General features: G+C 48.2%; 1 protein-coding gene across 2 annotated transcripts in view; it reads left to right on the top strand.

The window, feature by feature from the left end:
- Window positions 1–21,508, top strand: part of LOC120918788 (glutenin, high molecular weight subunit DX5-like) — a 44,128-nt gene that overhangs the window by 15,898 nt on the left and 6,722 nt on the right. The window contains exons 7-8 of one of the 2 annotated variants that reach the window (XM_040330582.1): window positions 10,218–10,278; window positions 15,193–15,269. In XM_040330582.1, coding sequence (XP_040186516.1) covers window positions 10,218–10,278; window positions 15,193–15,269 — 138 coding nt within the window. Of the gene's footprint in view, window positions 1–10,217; window positions 10,279–15,189; window positions 15,270–21,508 lie in introns of those variants that run through there. The other variant, XM_040330583.1, reaches the window with a different exon arrangement.

The following is a 21,508-nucleotide window of genomic DNA, read 5'->3' as shown; positions in this document are numbered from 1 at the left end:
GAGAACCATAACATTTTCTAAATTTCCTACATTTTTATACCCCTCTTACTTTCTTACTTGTTCTTCCAAATTATTATTTTTGGTTCAGCTAATCTGACAATTATGGAATCCTATGATCACTTTGTAAAACAACCCATTCAGTTTAAAATAGAAATGAAAGGAAAAACATTTGTGTATAGACATAAAAACAATATAAATACTTGTTTCATCCTCTTTTTTTATAAGTGATCACATTCCCTGTGTTCCCTCTGTTCTCAGCTGCATAAGAGCTGGGGGGAGAACAACAGTGAATGGCTGTGCAGGGGGAGGCGTGTCAGGACAAGTCTGATCATTGGATGAGAGCAGCCTGATTTACCAGCATAGCTAGAGAACTGACCACGGTGTGTTCTGCTTAGTGTGGTCAGTTTTTAATAGGAAAGCAGAGGGACTGACAGGAACACCAGGGATTTCATACAAAGAGCAAAGAGAACAGGATATGTTTTCATACAAGTACATGGTACAGCAGGCACATATCAGGAATATGAAATGTTTTGGTAACAAACACTTTAATTTCAAGAATTTAAAGGCTAACATTTTGGGTGTAACATATAAACTTCTAAGCAAGCCCCCGCCCAACCCCCCCTTTCTCTGTGACAGCAGGTTAGGGTTTCTATCCTCCACAGCTGTGGTCATGTTTTAAAATCGGCTCAGAGATCTGTGAATTAATGAACTAAAGTCCAGTCTGCCACCGTGGAAGGTGGCTTGTAGTTCTCAGTGGACCGCAATGGCACTAATGGGCACCCTCACAGTCCACTCACATCTCCTCCAGCTTTCAAACAGAAGGCCTACATAGAGGCATGGGCAAGAAAGTTGGAGGAAATGTTTGCAGGAGCCCGACATTGCACCCGCCATCCACTTATTGCAGGTGCAATACTATGCAGATTCCACTTAAGCTCTGGAATGTTTTACCCCCTTTATGACCAGGCCATTTTCTCTTTCGTTCATAGACGGACACAGCCTTCATTGACCTTAGGGTTATGCTTCTTCCTACCAGGAGATAGGAAGAAGCATAACCCTAAGGTCAATGAAGGCTGTGTCCGTCTATGAACTCAGAGAAATGGATTTTACGGTGAGTACAAAAATCCTTTTTTTTGCTATTCGGCACTGCGCTACTGTGCCTCCTGCACATTTACGTCGGCAGAATGGCACGGCTGGGCACATGCACGTATAGGTACGTCCTGTGCTAGTACCCAGCCGTGGGTCCAAAGCTCTGTGACTGGGGCCGCAGGGCCCGCAGACCCGATCGCCGCTGGAGTCCCGCGATCGGTTCCCGGAGCTGAAGAACGGGGAGAGCTGTATGTAAAACACAGCTTCCCCGTTCTTCACTGAATGCATTTTTAATGCATTTTTTGCTGTGAAAATGACAATGGTCCCAAAAATGTGTCAAAATTGTCCGAAGTGTCCACCATAATGTCGCAGTACCGAAAAAAAAAAATCGCTGATCACCGCCATTAGTAGTAAAAAAAAATAAAAAAATAATAAAAATGCAATAAAACTATCCCCTATTTTGTAAACGCTATAAATATATCTATATCTTTCTGCTATAAAACATATTCAATAAGACATTTATAAAATAAATATTTTTTCATAAATTTAGGCCAAAATGTTTTAACCGCCTTAGTACCGCACCCCGTCAAATGACGGCGGTATCCCCTGTTGTTCTGACAGGACGTCATATGACGTCCTGTCATTAGAAGCTGCTAGGGGGCGCGCGTGCGCCGCCGGCGGCGTGCGCGCGCACCCGTCGCGTTACTGGGAACACTGTGCGCGTGCCCGGCGGCCGCGATGGCCGCCGGGCACCCGCGATTGCCCGGTAACTGAGCGGGGACGTGGAGCTCTGTGTGTAAACACAGAGCTCCACGTCCTGTCAGGGAGAGGAGACAGATGCTGTGTCTCTTGTACATAGGGACACAGATCGGTCACCTCCCCCAGTCACCCCCCTTCCCCCACAGTTAGAACACTGATCAGGCTACACATTTAACCCCTTCCCTGCCCCCTAGTGGTTAACCCCTTCCCTGCCCCCTAGTGGTTAACCCCTTCCCTGCCAGTCACATTTATACAGTAATCAATGCATATTTATAGCACTGTTCACTGTTCACTGTATAAATGTGAATGATCCCAAAAATGTGTCAAAAAATGTCCGATGTGTCCGCTATAATGTCGCAGTCCCGAAAAAAAATCGCAGATCGTCGCCATTCCTAGTACAAAATAAATTTAAAAAAAATCATAATTATGTCCCCCTATTTTGTAGGCAATTTAACAAAAATATGTAGAAGAATACGTATCAGCCTAAACGGAGGTAAAAAAAAAATGAAAAAAACAATGGGATATTTATTATAGCAAAAAGTAAAAATATTGTGTTTTTTTTTCAAAATTGTCACTCTTTTTTTGTTTATAGCGCAAAAACTAAAAAACGCACAGGCGATCAAATACCATCAAAAGAAAGCTCTATTTGTGGGGAAAAAAAGGAAGTCAATTTTGTTTGGGAGCCACGTCGCACGACCGCGCAATTGTCAGTTAAAGTGACGCAGTGCCGGAAGCTAAAATTTTGTCTGGGCAGGAAGGGGGTGTATGTGCACAGTAGGCAAGTGGTTAAAAAGTGTTTTTGTTACACTATTTGGATCTACTGGATGGTGGAAGATCTTTTTCTCTTTCGTTCATAGATGGACACAGCCTTCATTGACCTTAGGGTTATGCTTCTTCCTACCAGGAGATTTAGGCAGAATTCTACAGCACTTAAGGTGTTAAAAACTTTCCTTCATGCCGCTCCTCCCAGGGGGCGTGGCTCCCCCAGGCATAACCCCCACTCTGCTCTAGCAGCTTCAGTTTGTTTCTCCCTAACCGTCAGGAGAGTCAGGCTCTCTCTGGAGTCCTGGACTCTGGAGTTTTTTCTTGCAAATTTTTTTGCATTTTGCGAGTTTTTTCCTCGCTTTTTTATTTTATTTTTATTTTTGAATCCTGCGATTATTCGGCGGCCATTTTCTTGTGGCCGGCGCCGTTTTCAGCACTAGTTCGGCCTCTAGTGGCCGTTTCGGCGGGGGAAAAAGACCGCTAATCATCTGAGGGGACAGACGCAGCGCTGCAGCTTCTCCTCAGCACACACTTGCCTTCACAGACCGCGCTGTACCAGAGGGTGGTGAGTCTCAGGGGGCCCCATACTGTGCTCTAGCGGCCGGGAGGTGACCTGTGGGGGACTTTTTTCCTGCCCTTGGCAGTAGGGGTGAAATGGCAACGGCAATATGGAGCCTCATTCCTTACAATGCCGGAATTAACCCTTAGCGCCCCTTCCCCTGCCACATCTGTTGAGTCGGTGTCGGCTGTCCTGGAGTCTTTTTCTCACCAGGTTTGAAGCAGCCAGTGCTCGGTTGGGGGGTAAAAAAGCGCCCCCCCCCGGAGGCTGTTTCTGGGGATATCTGACGCAGAATCTGATAACGCTGTTGCTGCTTCTGGTTCTGTCATGTCTGAGGATGCAGGCTTAACCCACATGGACAGCAAGGATGACTCTGCTGCGGAGTCTGCTGATAAGGAATTTGTTGGAGCTCTTATTACTGCGGTGCGTGAGACTCTTCATTTAGAGGATGTGGCGGAGACACCAGCGCTGTCAGTCCCTTTTGGATTCCGCAAACCACCGCGTACCGCTAAAGTATTCCCCTGTGTTCCTTATTTAGACAATATGTTGTATAAGGAATGGGATACACCGCAAAAGGCTTTTACGGTTCCTAAAAGCTTTGCTACCCGTTACCCCCTGGAGGAGGACTTTTTTAAAAAAGTGGGTCACTCCTCCGTCGGTGGACCCTCCTGTGTCCAGACTGAGTAAGGCTACTACGTTGCCTGTGGAGGGGGCTCCTGCTTTCAAGGACCCCGCTGATAGGAGAGTGGAGGCCGTGGCCCGCTCCCTGTTCTCGGTGGTGGGTTCGGTGGTAAGGCCGGCTCTGGCCGGAGCCCTGGTAGCTCAGACGCTGACTGAAAGGGCGAAGCTCCTGCGGCAGGACCTGGAGGTCCAGGGGGCTTCCGAGTCCTCTAGGGACCTGGCTGAACAGTTGATTCAGGGTCAGAAGTTTCTCTGCGAGGCGGATATGGATTAGATTCCTTTGCTTTCCAGGGCTTCTGTCTACGCAGTGGTTCTGCGCCGCCTTATATGGCTGAAGTGCTGGTCGGCTGACCAGTCCTCAAAAAAGGCCTTGGTAGATTTGCCCTTTAAGGGCGGACGGCTTTTGGGGGCATCCCTGGATGACATCATTAAGGATGCCACTGGAGGTAAGAGCACCTTGCTCCCTCAGTCGGGGAAGGGTAGGGAACCTCGCCGCAAGCAAGGTCCTACTTTTACTACCCCCTAAGCGTTTTTTTCGTGCGCCAGCGCGGCTGGAAAAGGTCCGCAAGGTGCAAAAGCCCTTGCTACCGGGCGTAAGCGCCCCTGGTTCAAAAAACCGAACAAGCCTGCGGAAAAGCCTGCTTCCGCATGAAGGTCTGCCCCCGCCCGGGTCTCGGGTGGGGGGGCGGCTTCACCACTTCGTGGATCGGTGGAATTCTCTTCTATCCGACCGTTGGGTTTGCGAGGTGGTCGCCTCGGGGTACAAGATAGAGTTCCTTTCTTGTCCCCCAAACAGATTTTTTCCATCCAACCTCCAGCTTCCTCCGGATCGTCGGCTAGCCCTGTCCGGGGCTGTCCAGGATCTTCTGGACAGGGGGGTGGTTGTGCCGGTCCCCTCGCTGGAACGGTTTCGGGGGTTCTACTCCAATCTGTTCGTGGTCCCCAAGAAGGGAGGGGTTCGCCCTATCCTGGACCTAAAGGCCCTCAACTCCTTTGTCAAGGTGCAGCGATTCAGGATGGAGTCGGTCCGTTCTATCATAGCGTCCCTCCACCAGGGGGACTTCATGGCGTCCTTAGACATCATGGACGCATACCTGCATGTTCCCGTTTGCACAAGCCACCAAAGGTATCTGCGCTTTGCGATCGGGGAGGACCACTATCAATTCGTGGCCCTCCCGTTCGGGCTGGCGTCGGCACCACGGGTGTTCACCAAGGTGCTCGCCCCGATCCTGGCCTTGCTACGGCAGCGAGGGATCGCTATCGTGGGATACCTGGACGACCTTCTCCTGAGAGCTTCTTCAGGCTCAGAGTTAGAGGAGGACGTGTCCATCACGTGTCGGACTCTGCAGGAGTTCGGCTGGTTTCTGAATCTCAGAAAATCAGTGTTGGTTCCGTCCCAGAGGCTGGAACACCTGGGGCTGGTTTTGGATTCGGGGGAGACAAAAGTGTTCCTCCCATCGAAAAAACTGCTGACCCTGCAATCTGCAGTGAGACAGTTGTTGACCCAGAAGTGGTCATCTCTTCGCTTCTGCATGCGGGTTCTGGGTCTGATGGTGGCCTCCTTCGAGGCGGTTCCGTATGCCCAATTCCACACCAGGGTACTACAGAAGGAGATTCTGTCACGATGGGACAGGGTCCCATCTTCTCTGGATCGCCAGATTCGGTTGAGCCATCTGGCCAAGTCTTCCCTGGCATGGTGGCTGACGTCTCCGGTGCTTCGGTCCGGGAAGTCTTTTCTTCCGTGCCGCTGGACAGTGGTCACGACGGATGCCAGCCTCTTCGGCTGGGGGGGCGTCTGGGGCACCCAGTCAGCCCAGGGGCGCTGGACTCGGGAGGAGTTCGCCTGCCGATCAATATCCTGGAGCTCCGAGCAATCAAGCTGTGCCTTGTCAGGTGGTCCCTGGAGCTACAGGGTCGTCCTGTCAGGATCCAGTCCGACAACGCCACGGCCGCGGCGTACTTCAATCATCAGGGCGGCACAAGGAGCTTGGCCGCGGCGACGGAGGTCGCTCACATACTTCGGTGGGCCGAAAGGTCCGTTCCGGCCCTGTCGGCGGTATACATTCCGGGAGTTCTGAATTGGCAAGCCGACTTCCTAAGTCGCATGACTCTGGATCAAGGGGAGTGGTCTCTCCACCCGGAGGTGTTTCAGGTCCTGTGCCAAAAATGGGGCACTCCAGACGTGGACCTTCTGGCGTCCCGTCTCAATCGGAAGGTACCACGGTTTGTGGCCAGGTCAAAGGACCCGTGGGCAGACGCGTCAGACGCGTTAGTGGCTCCCTGGGGTCAATATCACCTGATTTACGCCTTCCCTCCTCTAAGGCTCCTACCCCGCCTGCTGCGCAGGGTGGAAGCCGAAGGTATTCCAACGATCCTGATCGCCCCAGATTGGCCGCGTCGCTCTTGGTACGCGGACCTGGCACGTCTGGTGGCAGACGCCCCCTGGCGTCTGCCTCTGAGGGAAGATCTCCTGTCTCAGGGCCCGATCTTCCATCCTGCTTTACGGTCACTGGCTTTAACGGCGTGGCTGTTGAGAACCAGGTACTGAAGGACCGGGGCCTGTCGGGCCCGGTAATCTCTACCATGCTGCGTGCACGGAAGTCCACTTCTCGAAAAATTTACCATCGTACATGGAAAGCATACATCTCTAGGTGTGAGGAGATGAAGTGGCACCCCCGTACTTGCGTGGTGTCCCGGATCCTGCTGTTCCTACAGCGGGGAGTGGACCAGGCTCTTGCCTTGAGCACGATCAAGAGTCAGATTTCTGCTCTGGTTGTTTATTTTCAGCGTCCCTTGGCAGCGAATTCTTTGGTTCGCATGTTTGTGCAGGGGGTCCGGCATGTGGCCCCCCCGGTGCGCCCTCCGCTACCTTCTTGGGACTTGAATTTGGTCCTCTCGGCGCTTCAGCGTGCCCCCTTTGAGGACATTCGGGAGATCCCTTTGCTGACCTTGTCGCAGAAGGTGGTCTTTCTGGTAGCTATTACCTCTATCAGACGAGTGTCTGAACTGGCGGCCTTGTCTTGCAAGGCCCCCTACTTGGTCATCCATCAGGATAAGGCGGTGCTGCGCCCGCAGCCCTCTTTTTTCTTCCGAAGGTCGTTTCGGCCTTTCACATTAACGAGGACATTGTTGTTCCATCATTATGTCCTCAGCCAAAGAACCCGAAGGAAGCCATTTTACATTCTCTGGATGTGGTTCGGGCCCTTCGAGTTTACTTGTCGGCGACAGCTCAGTTCCGGAAGTCGGACTCGCTGTTAGTGTCTGTGTCCGGTCCCAGTAAGGGCCTGGCAGTCTCGTCGGCCACCATTTTCCAGGTGGATCCGACAGGTTGTGCTTCAGGCCTACGCCCTGAAGGGGCGGGCACCTCCCTTTCGGGTCACGGCGCATTCGACCAGGACGATCGGGGCCTCCTGGGCTTTCCGTCATCAAGCCTCTGTGTTACAGGTGTGTAAGGCTGCGACCTGGTCGTCGGTCCACACTTTTTCAAAGTTTTATAAGGTGGATGTGAGTGCATCTTCTGATGCCTCCTTCGGCCGCAGGGTGTTACAGGCGGCAGTTTAAGGTTGGAGTTCCTCCGTTGAGTAACTCCGGTTTTGTTTGGGGTGTAACCTGTTTTTGCTGTGTTATTTTCCCACCCCTCGAATTTTTTTGACACTGCTTGGGGACGTCCCTAAGGTCAATGAAGGCTGTGTCCGTCTATGAACGAAAGAGAAAAAAGGATTTTTGTACTCACCGTAAAATCCATTTCTCTGAGTTCATAGACGGACACAGCACCCACCCCTCCTTGGTTTGTACTGCTTGTTACGAACTGAAGCTGCTAGAGCAGAGTGGGGGTTATGCCTGGGGGAGCCACGCCCCCTGGGAGGAGCGGCATGAAGGAAAGTTTTTAACACCTTAAGTGCTGTAGAATTCTGCCTAAATCTCCTGGTAGGAAGAAGCATAACCCTAAGGTCAATGAAGGCTGTGTCCGTCTATGAACTCAGAGAAATGGATTTTACGGTGAGTACAAAAATCCTTTTTTTTTCTCTGAATATACACTCACCAGCCAATTAGGTACACCTGTTTAATTGTGGTAACACAAATTTCTAATCAGCCAATAACATGGCAGAAACTCGATGCATTTAGGCATCTAGATGTGGTGAAGACAACTTGCTGAATTTCAAACCGAGTATCAGAATGGGGAAGAAAGGGAATTTAACCCCTTCACGCCGACCGTACGCAAATTTGCATTCATGGCACGAAGGAGTTATACCGGGGTGATACCTGCAGCTGCAGGCATCACCCCAGTACTGTTTCTTTAGAGCGGGCGGTTGGCTCTTTAGTGATGACAACTGAATCGGCTGAAAGAGGTTTGGCTATTATCCTAACGTAGCGGGAGGGGACTACTGCCAGGAGACCCGAGCCGGCGCATGCGACGGCTGTGTGGAGACCCGTAAGAAGCCGGATTAGTCTCTGATCAGCTCTCCGATGTACAATCCCTGAAGCGACATCACAACGTCACTTTCAGTTTAATCGGCTCCCAATGGCGCAGTCCTGCGCTGGCAGGACATCAAAAAAAGTCGTGCAAGCAGCATCTTTGGAGCAGTGAAGGAGTGGTGAATACAGCGCTCCTCCACCACTCCTGCCCATTAAAATGAATGGGCACCGATTCGGCAGCAACGCTACACAGGCTCATTTAACTCTATATTCGGCCACAAGCGGGGCTCAAATGTGCCCCCCGAATAGCGCCGCTAAAATGACGGTAAAGCGCCGCTAAAACTAGCAATGTTTTACTGTCAATGCCGTGTGAAATGGCTCTTAGTTAAAAAAATAAAGTGTTTTATTTTATTTTTTTAACATTGATAAATGTTAAAAAACGTTTTAATACATTTTAAAATGTTTGTTCACATTTATTTATAAGAGTGCGCGTGTGTATTGTAAGCTGGGGGATAGGTAGCAGGTACAAAAGCTCCCTGGGATGAGCAGGCACAGATACCAAGTCCATGGGATAAGTGAAAACAGAGGGTGTTTATTGGAGTCCTTGCATGTAATTGGCTGTTGCTACATTTGACTGGAGGCTGTCAAATCCTCACCGAGTGACAAAGCTGGAACAAGCAAGTGTGTGTTGGAGGAAGAAGTGGAAGCTGTAAATATGTAAATAAAGACTCTCTATAGGAAGAATTAGCTTGAAGTTTTGCCGAAGTTAAAGTGGGAATCCCATAACCTTCCATCCCTATCCAAGTTTTTAACCCTCAATAAATAACAAAAACAAAACCACAGACTGTTCTCTGTCTCTGGAGTGCCTGTGAAAATTTGGTGTGCCTAGCTGTGCAGGAGTGGGGGATCCAGTTCATCTGCGGTTACTTAGGGGGTGCGTTACACTGGTTGGAGATGATAGAAAGGCAGCAGCGACTTTAATTACCGCTCGTTACAATCAAGGTATGAAAAATACCATCTCTGAAAGCACAACACATCAAACCTTAAAGCAGATGGGCTACAGCAGCAGAAGACCACACCAGGTGTCAGCTAAGAACAGGAAACTGAGGCTACAATTTCCACAGACTCACCAAAATTGGACAATAGAAGATTGGAAAAACGTTGCCTGGTCTGACGAGTCTCGATTTCACCTGTGACATTCAGATTGTAGGGTCAGAATTTGGCACAAACAACATGAAATCATGGATCCATCCTGCCTTGTATCAATGGTTCAGGCTGGGGGTGGTGTAATGGTGTGGGGGGGGGGATATTTTCTTGGCACACTTTGGGTCCTTTAGTACGAATTGAGCCACGGCCTACCCGAGTATTGTTGCTGTCCCCATCTTCTGATGGCTCCTTCCAGCAGGATAATGTCACCATGTCACAAAGATCCACAATCATCTCACCACTGGACAATGAGGTCACTGCACTCCAATGGCCTCCACACTCACCACATCTCATCCAATAGAGCACCTTTGGGATGTGGTGGAACAAGAGATTTGCATCATGGATGAGCAGCTGACAAATTTGCAGCAACTTTGTGATGCCATCAGGTCACTATGGACCAAAATCTGAGGAATGTTTCCACCACCTTGTTGAATCTTTGCCAGGAAGAATTAAGGCAGTTCTGAAGGCAAAAAGAGGGGCCAAGCCAGGTGTAGCGAGGTGTACCTAATAAAGTGGCCTGGTGAGTGTATATAGACTGTGACAATTGGGCTGACTTTGGAAATTAAGCTCTTCCCCAAAACAATGTAAAAACTATTCTCTAAGTAGTTTAATACTCCAACATCAACATAAAATAGAAAGCGCGGTTCTGGTGGGCGGGCCCTTTATGATTTTCACATTTTTATAAGAATTCACTTCTTCACCTGTGTTTTTGTGTTGTCATTAATGCAATTATTTCTCCTAACAGATTAAACTAGAGATTACAAAGGTCCTAGGTGTCATCAACGCTGAATTACAAGGATTGCTAGGTAAGACAATTCATTAATCTTTGTGACTACAATGGTCTTAATGCATGTAATGTTCTGAAGGAAAGGGTTCCTGTTGCCAATAGTAAATTTAGATTCCAAATGTCATTTTCTTTCCAATGCAGGTTGTTTTAAAAAAAATGAAGATTCTGATTGGGTGCAATGTGATTTCTTTAAAGTGATTGTAAAGGCAGAAGGGTTTTTTTTATCTTGATGCATTATATGCGCTTGAATGGTTCAGTCAGCTTGTGCTACACCAAAAAGGGGTATAATTGCAGCACCTGAACATGACCAGCCACTCCCCCTACAGCTAAAAGGTGGTAGCGGTTAAGGGGCGGTAAAAGAATGGCTCAGCGGCAGCGTTTTCCTGCCCCTCAACCACAAGTGTAAACAATTAAATGTTTTAATAAGACCCCTTTCACGCTTTACAGGCGCTATAGCGCTAAAGATAGCCCCTGTAAAGCGCCTCTCCTGTCACTCCAGTGTGACTATTATAGTGTAAGTAACAGTTAAACCGAATTGAACACACAGCAGGCAGGTTAGCAATAAACAATGCATATAAACTTTAAATGCAACAAGGGTATTTATAATTCCACACTAGGTTTTGAGTGCCCTCAAACCAATAGACAGAGGTATAGTACCCCTTTAAACAGGCCAGCAGATAGAGCATCAAGGTCGTTACAACTAGGGGCAGTCCTTAGTCCTAAGTGTCGTTGGAGCTGGTTGGCGCACGTTGCGGCCGTCAGTAAGGGCTGCAGGCAGTACTAGAGCAATGGGGTCATTGGCTAAGTAGCTCCTAGTGACTTTATTCCCTAGCAGTGATAGCAAGTATTTTTCGGCAAGGCCCGCTTACCAGTCCCGGTAAACTGATTTAGTTGCCTCTTCGATCAGGCGCTTCATCTCGCTTAGGTTGCTTAGGGTGACTCTGGCAGGCAGCACGGCAAAAACAGCATCCCGGGAGTGGCTTTGTCTCTCCGCGATCTGGTCCCAGAATTGCTTCCCCACATTGTAGTAGCTTCCAATTTCACCTCGTCCTTTCTCCACACTGGCTCCGATAACTTGCTGCAGACTGAGGAGATTCCCCAAATGGCTGTGGATTTCTGCCAACGGAGGCTCTCTCTTTCTCTGGCTGACAATCTTGGGCACAGTTGTTCTCTCCTCACTGTCTCTGCACTGTCATGTCAGAGCCTTTTCTTTTCCACTCATGAGCTCCTAGATCTCCGTCTCTCTCTCTCTCTCCTCAGATGCTTTTTTACCTCAGACAGCTCTCCTCAATCTTTTTCCTCAGAAGTTCCCTTTTCCTCCCCTCAGCACTCCCCTTTCACTTCAGTTTTCTGGCAGGACAAGTCAGCATCTCTCTGTCTCCATCTTGTGGCCAAAAGGAGAAATTGCATTGCAAAAATGACTGATACATACTAGTAGGAGTGGATTTTTTTGGGGGGGGGGGGGGGGGATTTGAGTTTTGATGGGCGAGGATTTGTGCAGAGAGGGGCATTTCACCGGGGAGGTGAATTTATACTGGGAGGAGGGGATTTATGCTTAGGGGGTAAGCATGCAGATCAGAGTTCAGTGTTTTTGTTGGGGGAATTTTGCTCATACATCTTGGGGGGTAGGGAATGTTCGCACTGGACTCTAGATGATCTTGTCTATATGAAGTAGAATGAAATGCAGGGGAAAATTTACATAATTTTCTATTCATAAAGCACTAGTGCTGACAGCCAGTGCAGAAGCAGATATTAGCATGCCCCTCTTCAATAACCTCATCAGACCCTCATTCACCCCCCCCCACCATGCTCACAAGTTTTAGTTGCTATCATTTAAAAAATAATTTCATGAGTATAACGCAAAAAAAAATAGTCAAGAATAAGCACTTGTAGATGTTCCACTCCTAATAATATTTTCTGGGCCAAGGGTGGACTGATAACTCATGGGGCCTCAGGGCAATTGAAGATCATGGGTCCCCAGGTTTAAAGATGGCTGTCTCATGGGAGCCAACATTAATGTGGCAGGCCGAAGCTTAGAGGCCCTGAGCTCTGCGACATGCAGAGTGGCAGAAGGAGTGTGGTGGGTATGATGAAGGTATGTACAGGAGAGGAGTGTGGAGGGTATGATGGGGGTAGTATGTATAGGAGAGGAGTATGTAGGGGATGATGTGGGAATGTATAGGAGAGGAGTGCAGAGGGGATTGGGGGAGTACTATGTATAGAGAGGAATGCAGAGGGGATGGTGGGGGTAGTATGTATAGGAGAGAAGTGCGGAGGGGATGGTGGGGGTACTATGTATAGGAGAGGAGTGCGGAGGGGATGGTGGGGGTACTATGTATAGGAGAGAAGTGCGGAGGGGATGGTGGGGGTAGTATGTATAGGAGAGGAGTGCGGAGGGGATGGTGGGGGTACTATGTATAGGAGAGGAGTGCGGAGGGGATGGTGGGGGTCACACACACTTTCGGAACCCAGAAGCCCAAACACACACTACCAATCACTCACGATGTTCATTCAGAAAGGGAAGGGGCTGGTAAATTACATATTTACCGGCCCCATCTCCACTCCTAAAACATCCCAGCAGCAACAGCCGATAGGAGAGAAGGGAAGCTGGCAGCGCTGCGGGGGGAAAGATGGGACCCAGGGCAGTAGGGGGAATCTGTGCTGCTCAGGGTGATTAGGGTATGCCTGGGCACACCTGGCACACCCTGTGCGCACGCCTATGCATGGATGTAAAGATTGCTTAAGCATCCATGTACAGCTGGCTTAAGGCCCTCCCAGAGGCTGACCCATATCCTGCCTGGGCACAAGCTGATAATGAACACTCAGTATTTGTATCACCCCCTCAACCCCTGTATACTTACCTGAGTCCTATTTCAATCCAGTGCTGGTAGCAATTGCTGTCAATCAAATCTTGTAAGCAGGGAGAGGTGCTGCGCTGCCCTTTGTGTGTCTATAGATGCACATAGCCCCTCTCAGGAGTGAGCCCCCACATGCACCCCCATAGAAAGCAGCTTCCTATGGTGGCACACCGAGAAGAAGAGGAGCCCAGAGTGCCAGTAGGGGACCCCAGAAGAGAGGGTTTAGGCCTAGGGCCACTCTGTGCAATACCTTTGCAGAGAACAGCTATATATGGACATGTTTTTTATTTTAGGAAAAAAAACTTTTACTACTTTAAGTGTGAGAAAAGAACAGGGAAAGAAGACAAGTAAATAATTAATCCTTTAGGCTGGACTTGGATCCAAATTTTTAAAAAGGATGGTGTCTGGTTCTCTGTAAGCCCATAAAGTGAAGCGGAGAACCAATATTACCAAGAAGGTGCGCAAAATATTCAGCTGCAACAAATGTGCTTCCATTATTACCCTGCAATCAGCAAAACACATACACCCTGCTGATTGTTGAGCTCTGACTCAGCAGGGGAATGTTGGAGCCCAGCAGAGAGGTCACTGTTTCTCCACATGCTGCTCTCAGGAGTAAAGATGAGCTCCGGCGTGTTCGCATATAACACGTGCGGAGCCCGCCAGGAAGTTGGCACCCGCGCTGCGCTAATCACAGCCAGGCAGACATTGTCCGATCTCTGCAGCCGAGCATCGGGAAATGTCTGCCTGGCTGTGATTAGCGCAGCGCGGGTGCCGACTTTCCGGCGGGCTCCGCATGTGTTCTATGCGAACACGCCGGAGCTCATCATTACTCAGGAGACATGTAAATGTAATGCCGCGTACACACCATCATTTTTAGGCATGTAAAAAACAACGTTTTTCAGCATCTAGAAATAACGTTGTTTTTTCCAACTTCATCATTAAAACGAAGTTGCCCACACACGATCGTTTTCAAAAAATGCTCTAGCAAAGCGCGGTGACGTACAACACGTATAACTGGCACTATAAAGGGGAAGTTCCTTGGTGTTTTTATTATTATTCGTTTTTTTTTACTAGTAATGGCGGTGATCACCAATTTTTAGCGGGACTGCAACATTGCTGCGGACAGATCAAACACCTAACTGACATTTTTGACACTTTTAATGACACCGGCAGGGAAGGGGTTAACATCAAGAGTGATCAAGGGGTTAACTGTGTTAACTGGGTGTTTACTAACTGTATGGGGGATGGGCAGCCTGGGATAGCAGAAAGACAGGATCTCTGTGTCAGAATGGAGATCTGCCTTCGACAGATTCCTGTTTTATCGCTGCATGGAACAATCGTGGACAGCCGGCGGACATCGAATCCACCGGACCTGCTCCCCCCGCTGGCCAATCGGTGCACGCACATGCCCACACAGGGCCGTGAACGAGCCTGACGTACAGCTATGGCAATTCACGCAGCCGAGCCAGCTTTCTGCAGTATAACTGTGGTGGCTGGTCGACAAGCGATTAAGCTGAAAGGTCATTTGGTGCTTTAATGATTTTTATCTGTCCAGCCGTGGTTGCTGGTGCTCCAGATGGACCTGACCACCCCTTCCCCCCCACTGTACCCCCCAACGCCAGCTCACTCACCCTGTGCTGACAGGTGGAGATGGCGGCGGCAGCTCCCCTCAGACTCCTCTCAACCTTCTTCCTGTTTGGCTGGAAGGAAAATTAATCTGATAATAGCGAATATTAATTTGCTATTGTCACACAACTGGATGGGATCAGGGCGCAGTGCTCTGCACCCTGAGCCGACCCTTTCTTGAAGCCTATTAGAGCCTCTGGCTCTAATCACATGCCTAACCCCCCCCGCCCCCCATTGGAATCCATGGTCCGGAGCCCTATATGTAGATCAGGGGGCTGGATGCATTAATAAGTGGGAGGCACCGTGCGCTTCTAATGAATGGGCCACCACTGTTGTCCAGTACATATTTTAGATATAGAAAATCAATAAACAAGTATATATATATTTTAGCTATATGCAGTATTTTGGGCTTTTTTAATCCTAATGGTTTATACATTGTTTCTCTGCAGGTTCATCAGGAACGGGCATTTTAACTGCTGGAGGTATCTTGAAATTCCCATCTGAGTTTTCAATTATAGGACAAAATGTAAGTTTTTATTTGGCTTTTTAAATTTAAGTGTTCAAGCTAAACCTTCACCATTTACTTGCCAAAGTCATTCTGTTCAGCCACTCTTCTAATCCAGACTCCCCCTGCAAGATATAATAGAGTACTGAACCTCCTTGCAGAATGCACTGTCAGCTTAATCCAGGAACCACTGTTATTGGACATTGAAGGAGCAGCAGTTCACTGGTGAAGTCATCACTCTGCTCTCTCTTCTTCTCAGCACTTATGGAATTGGGCACTGACCACATTATGTAAAGTGATATTACTTTATTGGCTCAGTGTTGCTCCTCCCCTTTTCAGTGCAAAAGATTTCAGGAGGATGATATTAAGACAGGTTTGGGGTATATCAGCAATTGTATGGAAGAATTTGTGTACTTTTAGAACTGAACACCTGGAAAACGTGTAGGCAAGTAGAAGTGTCCCCTTTCAAGGTTGCTCCCCCTTGTGGTGGAGTGATGAAGTAGGTGCCACATGAGGTGGGTAAGATGAGGTTTGTCAGATGGAGGTTCTTCCTTGGAGAGACTGTCTGGCACCACCAAGAAAAGGGAACCGGAGGGAGTTTGGTGTGCTGTTCATTTGGGTTTTAGATTGGAAATCCAAAACAGCATACTCTGGGCTGAAGGAATGCACACACTCCAAACGCGTTAGTACTGTACACCTTTTCCTGATGAAGTGGCAACTAAAGAGCCACAAAACAAGTTGATGGTGTTTTAACCTATTTTCATGATCAATAAATACCAATCCTGAAGAATCCACTTGGAAGCACCTTTTTAATAAACGGCACCTCTGATATCCAGACATTGGTTCCATTTTGGGGCCTTATTCTACCAGCCTTATAGAGAACATCCAAGCATTCAGAATCTAGCATAGCTCCCAACTTCCCCTGATTTCGAGGGACTGTCCTCCTCATTTGTCCCTCATTTTGGTCTGATCTCTATAGTTGTATATAAAAAGCACTTTTTATCTTTCAAAAAGTGTTTCCCAGAGGTAAACCTTTCATCCAATTTCTAAAGTGCTGCATTTTTTAAATTTTAAGAGCCAATATAAAGGAATAGTAGTGGTAAAAAAAAGCTCTTGTGGATTTAATTAATCTTTTTTTTGGTTAATTCTCCATTAAGGGGGTGTGACAGGGGGCGTGTCCTATGCCTACATACATTTGCTAGTAGGTGTCCCTCATTTCCATCAACATGTTGGGAGTTATGATCTAGTACTACAAAACCTACATCAACAATAAAATTCTGACAGGGCTTTTAATCCATCCCCAGTCCAAGCTTCATGTTACATTCTTTTCTGGGTACAGAGGCAAGAGACAGTTGTAGTTCTGTTGGGGCTGTATGGATCTTCCTGCACACCCGAGTGTTTACATCCATACAGGAACAGATGTACAACCATGGAGCAGAGGGACGGCAGCCAGGGCTGGACATCCATCCCTTTACATATGTAAACATACCTCCCAACTTTTTCACATGGAAATGAGGGACACCTATCAGCAAAAGTATGCAGGCATAGGACACACCCCTTACCACGCCTCCTAAAGGAGAATTGCACAAAATAAGATTGGTTAAACCCACAAGTGCTTTTTTTACCGCTACTATTCCTTCGTATTGGCTTTTGGAATTTACAAATGCAGCAATTTAGAAATCTGATGAAAGGTTTAGGGCCGGAAAACACTTTTTGATAGATAAAAAGTGCATTTTATATACAACTAAATAGATCAGACTGGAATTGAGGTGGAATAAGGGACAAAGGGATTTTGGGGGCTCTGCCAAAAATGATATATCACACAAAAGTTGAGAAGCAAGGGGGGGGGGGGGGGGGGGCGCTGCCGACAGTGACATGTCACAATAAAGATTAAAGTTGAGAAGCGGAGGGAGGGGGTGTTCTGCTGTCGGAAATAGCATCTTACATTAAAGTGAGAAGCGGGGGGTGCTGACTTCTTACCTCTTCTCCCATGCAGCTAGCGAGTTGAGAAGCAGGGTGAGGGGCCGAAAATGACTTCTCACCAGGCGGGGCCTCTAGTAATTTGGGGGGCCTCCGCGGCTTTGCGGGGCCCTAAGCGGCTTGCATAGTGAACCTGTACGGCGGATCGGCCCTGGCTGCATGTAACATCTGTCACATAAACACATGCTGTATGGGGCTGTGGACCTGTGTAAATGAGCCCTTAAAGATATTTGCAACATCTTCTGTGTCTGCTCCAAGGTGGGACATTTACTTTTAAAAGTTTAAAGTAAGGATCAGTTGGTGTTGGTATTAATAACAAGGATGTGCTATGAAAATGTCTTTCTTTATCGTACATCATGGGACACAGAGTAGCCATAATACCTAACTGGGTTATACGCCACCTATAGGTTAATGGACACTGGTAAATCAAACAAACAAAAAGTCCTCCCCTACATATCCCCTTCTACACAGGCAGTATCAAAAAATTTTCGCCAGTGTCTGCTAGGTGGATGGTCACAGACGTGACATGTGCTCGTGGGAGCACACTTGGAGGTCTGAACGGTTCTATTAGGGATCATGGACTTTAATCTGATCCATTCAAAAAGGCTATCAGCCAAAATGGATGGTACTCGAGCCTCATTGGAAGGAGAGAAGATTCTTTGAAGTTTTGCCTGTAATGCAGTCTTAGGCCTCGTACAGACGGACGGACAGTCCGCTGAAACTGGTCCGCCGGACCGTTTTCAGCGGACATGTCCGCCCGGAGATTTCTGTCTGATGGTTGTACACACCATCAGACAGAAATCCGCGCGTACACGATACACGGGGACGTGGCCGCGCCGTGCGCGGCCCTGGAAGTTCAAAGCTTTTCATTTCGACGCATGCAAGGGATGGCGGCTGATCGGACATGTACGGTGAGTCTGTACGGACCAGTTTCAGCAGACACGTTCGGTCGTGTGTACAAGGCCTTATGGTGCTGGACCCTGCATAATGGAAACCTGTGCAGTGTTTGTTCTAACCAAGGTATTTTCCTGCAGGGTGCTATACAGGGCCAGGGGAGTGGATCCCAGATTAAGGGGAACCCAGTCTCTAAATGTCTTTTTATGACAAAGCTTGCTGTTATAGGTGAAGATTGGACTCCTGTTATGTTCAGAGTCCTGCAGCCGCAATGGTAAGTCTGCATTTTCTCTTTTAAAGCGGAGGTTCACACACAAAGCGAACCTCCGCTTTTTGGAACCCTCCGGTGTCACATTTGGCACCTTTCAGGGGGGATAGGTGTGCAGATACCTGTATAAAACAGGTATTTGCACCACTTCCGGTTCTGACTCCCGCGAGTCCGGCTATTTCACGTCACCCCCCCCCCCCCCCCGCTGTCTTCTGGGAAACACTGTTCCCAGTGATGGCGGAAGCATCCGCTCCCCACCCAGTAGTAGCCAGGGCCCGGAGAGTGAGACTTGAGAGGCTGTGAGGTGGGCAGGGGGCGACGGCAGTGATGGGCAGAGAGAGGCAGCTGAGCTCAGCTGACGGTATCCAGCAGCAGGAACAGAGGGGAAGCGGATCGGATTGTGAGGCTTGCCAGTGCCTTTAAGGCTTCAACACAGGAGTGCTTTGGGGGTGTCTGCGAATAGACTACATTGCACTGTGTCTGTCTCTCTGGCATCATGGATGGTATCATAACTCACAGGCAGCAGGCACTCTATCATGGCTCTGGCTGGCTCTGTCACAGTGTGTGACATAACTTGTCTGCTGGGTGCTGATTTTGGTAACTTATTGGTCATATGTATCAGCACCCAGTAGCCATGTTAAGTGACACACTGTGACAGAGCCATGATAGAGTGTCTGCTGCCTGTCAGTTATCATAATGCTGATGTTAACCAGCTGCTGATCGCCTGATAGCAGATTTACTACTACAGGACGGCCGCGCTGCACAGGATCACGTATATATGTAATCCTGCATTTCTGGGTATGGGAGCCAATCAGCGGCTCGGGTGGACTCTATGTCCACCGGTACCCACTGATTGTTATGTTCAAAGACAGAACTGTGATCTGTCTATGTAAACAGTGAAAAAACACTTGTCAGGCACACATTTAACCCTTTGATTGCCCTAGATGTTATCCCCTTCCCAGCCATGTCATTAGTACAGTGACAGTGCATATTTTTAGCACTGATCACTGTATTAGTGTCACTGGTTCCCACAAAGTGTCATTAGTGTCCGATTTGTCCTCCGCAATATCGCAGTCCCGCTATGTGTCGCTATTCACCGCCATTACTAGTAAAAAAAATATATATATTCCCCGGATTTCATTTAAAAAAATCTGGTGACTTTAGCCTTAATGCATGCTTAAATAAAACACATATTTTGCATAGATGTTGCATACATACATGTGACATAAACACGTTTGGAGGAACTTGGGCATCAGAGCGCTTGAAGGAGTTGAGTCTCCAGAATAGCATGCATTGGGTCTGCAATAGCTTAGTTTTTTGGGTTCCCTTTCCACTCTTGTCTTGTGCGATTTGAAAGTCATGCATTTTGGCCGCAACTTTAATGCAATTTTTCAGCGATGTGAAGCAGTGCCTGTGTAGCTTTGAGGTCTATTACCTCAAGTCGGGCCAAGGTTGGATCGGAGTGGTGCAGGGGCTTCTTTTGAAGGTTTGAGGAGGAGCTGAGACAGCCGCCGAGGGACCCCAGAAGACAGGGTTAGGGGACACTCTGTGCAAAACGAGCTGCACAGTGGAGGTAAGTATAACACAATTGCCTTTAGTGACCCTTTAAGTTAATTTTTTTCCTCATTAATGTACACACAGCACTGATATGTTGACATTTTTGCAGATTTTTTAAAAAAAGAAAAACTGAAATATCACATGGTCCTGATTATTCAGACCCTTTGCTCAGTATTTAGTAGAATCACCCTTTTGATCTAATACAGCCGTGAGTCTTTTTGGGAAAGATGCAACAAGTTTTTCTCACCTGGATTTGGGGATCCTCTGCCATTCCTCCTTGCAGATCCTCTCCAGTTCTGTCAGGTTGGATGGTAAAAATTGGTGGACAGCCATTATTAGGTCTCTCCAGAGATGCTCAATTGGGTTTAAGTCAGGGCTTTGGCTGGGCCATTCAAGAACAGTTATGAAGTTGTTGTGAAGCCACTCCTTCGTTATTTTAGCTGTGTGCTTAGGGTCATTGTCTTGTTGGAAGGTAAACCTTCGGCCCAGTCTGAGGTCCTGAGCACTCTGGAGAAGGTTTTCATCCAGGATATCCCTGTACTTGGCCGCATTCATCTTTCCCTCGATTGCAACCAGTCGTCCTGTCCCTGCAGCTGAAAATCACCCCCACAGCATGATGCTGCCACCACCATGCTTCACTGTTGGGACTGTATTGGACAGGTGACGAGCAGTGCCTTGTTTTCTCCACACATACCACTTAGAATTAAAGCCAAAAAGTTCTGTCTCATCAAACCAGAGAATCTCACGTCTCACCATCTTGGAGTCCTTCAGGTGTTTTTTAGCCAGCTCCTTTCATGTGTCTTGCACTGAGGAGAGGCTTCCGTCAGGCCACTCTGCCATAAAGCCCCAACTGGTGGAGGGTTGCAGTGACTTTCTCCCGACTGCATCTCTGGAGCTCAGCCACAGCGATCTTTGGGTTCTTCTTTACCTCTCTCACCAAGGCTCTTCTCCCCCGATATCTCAGTTTGGCCGGACGGCCAGCTCTAGGAAGGGTTCTGGTAGTTCCAAACATCTTCCATTTAAGGATTATGGAGGCCACTGTGCTCTTAGGAACCTTAAGTGCAGTAGAATTTTTTTTGTAACCTTGGCCAGATCTGTGCCTTGCCACAATTCTGTCTCTGAGCTCTTCAGGCAGTTCCTTTGACCTCATGATTCTCATTTCCTCTGACATGCACTGTGAGCTGTAAGGTCTTCTATAGACAGGTGTGTGGCTTTCCTAATCAAGTCCTATCAGTATAATCAAACACAGCTGGACTCAAATGAAGGTGTAAAACCATCTCAAGGATGATCAGTAAAAATGGACAGCACCTGAGTTAAATATGAGTGTCACAGCAAAGGGTCTGAATACTTACGACCGTGTGATATTTCAGTTTTTTTCTTTTTTAATAAATCTGCAAAAATTTCAACAATTCTGTGTTTTTATGCCAATATGGGGTGCTGTGTGTACATTAACCGCTTAAGGTCCGCCTCCTGCACATATAAGTCGGCAGAATGGCACGGACAGGCATATCAACGTACCTGTACGTCCCCTTTAAATGCCTGCCGGCGGGGCACTTGCGAC

The sequence above is a fragment of the Rana temporaria genome, chromosome 12 (assembly GCF_905171775.1).
Source record: "Rana temporaria chromosome 12, aRanTem1.1, whole genome shotgun sequence".
NCBI classification, from domain to species: domain Eukaryota; kingdom Metazoa; phylum Chordata; class Amphibia; order Anura; family Ranidae; genus Rana; species Rana temporaria.
Note: the sequence above shows the minus strand (reverse complement) of the source record. Positions and strands in the feature narration are given on the sequence as shown.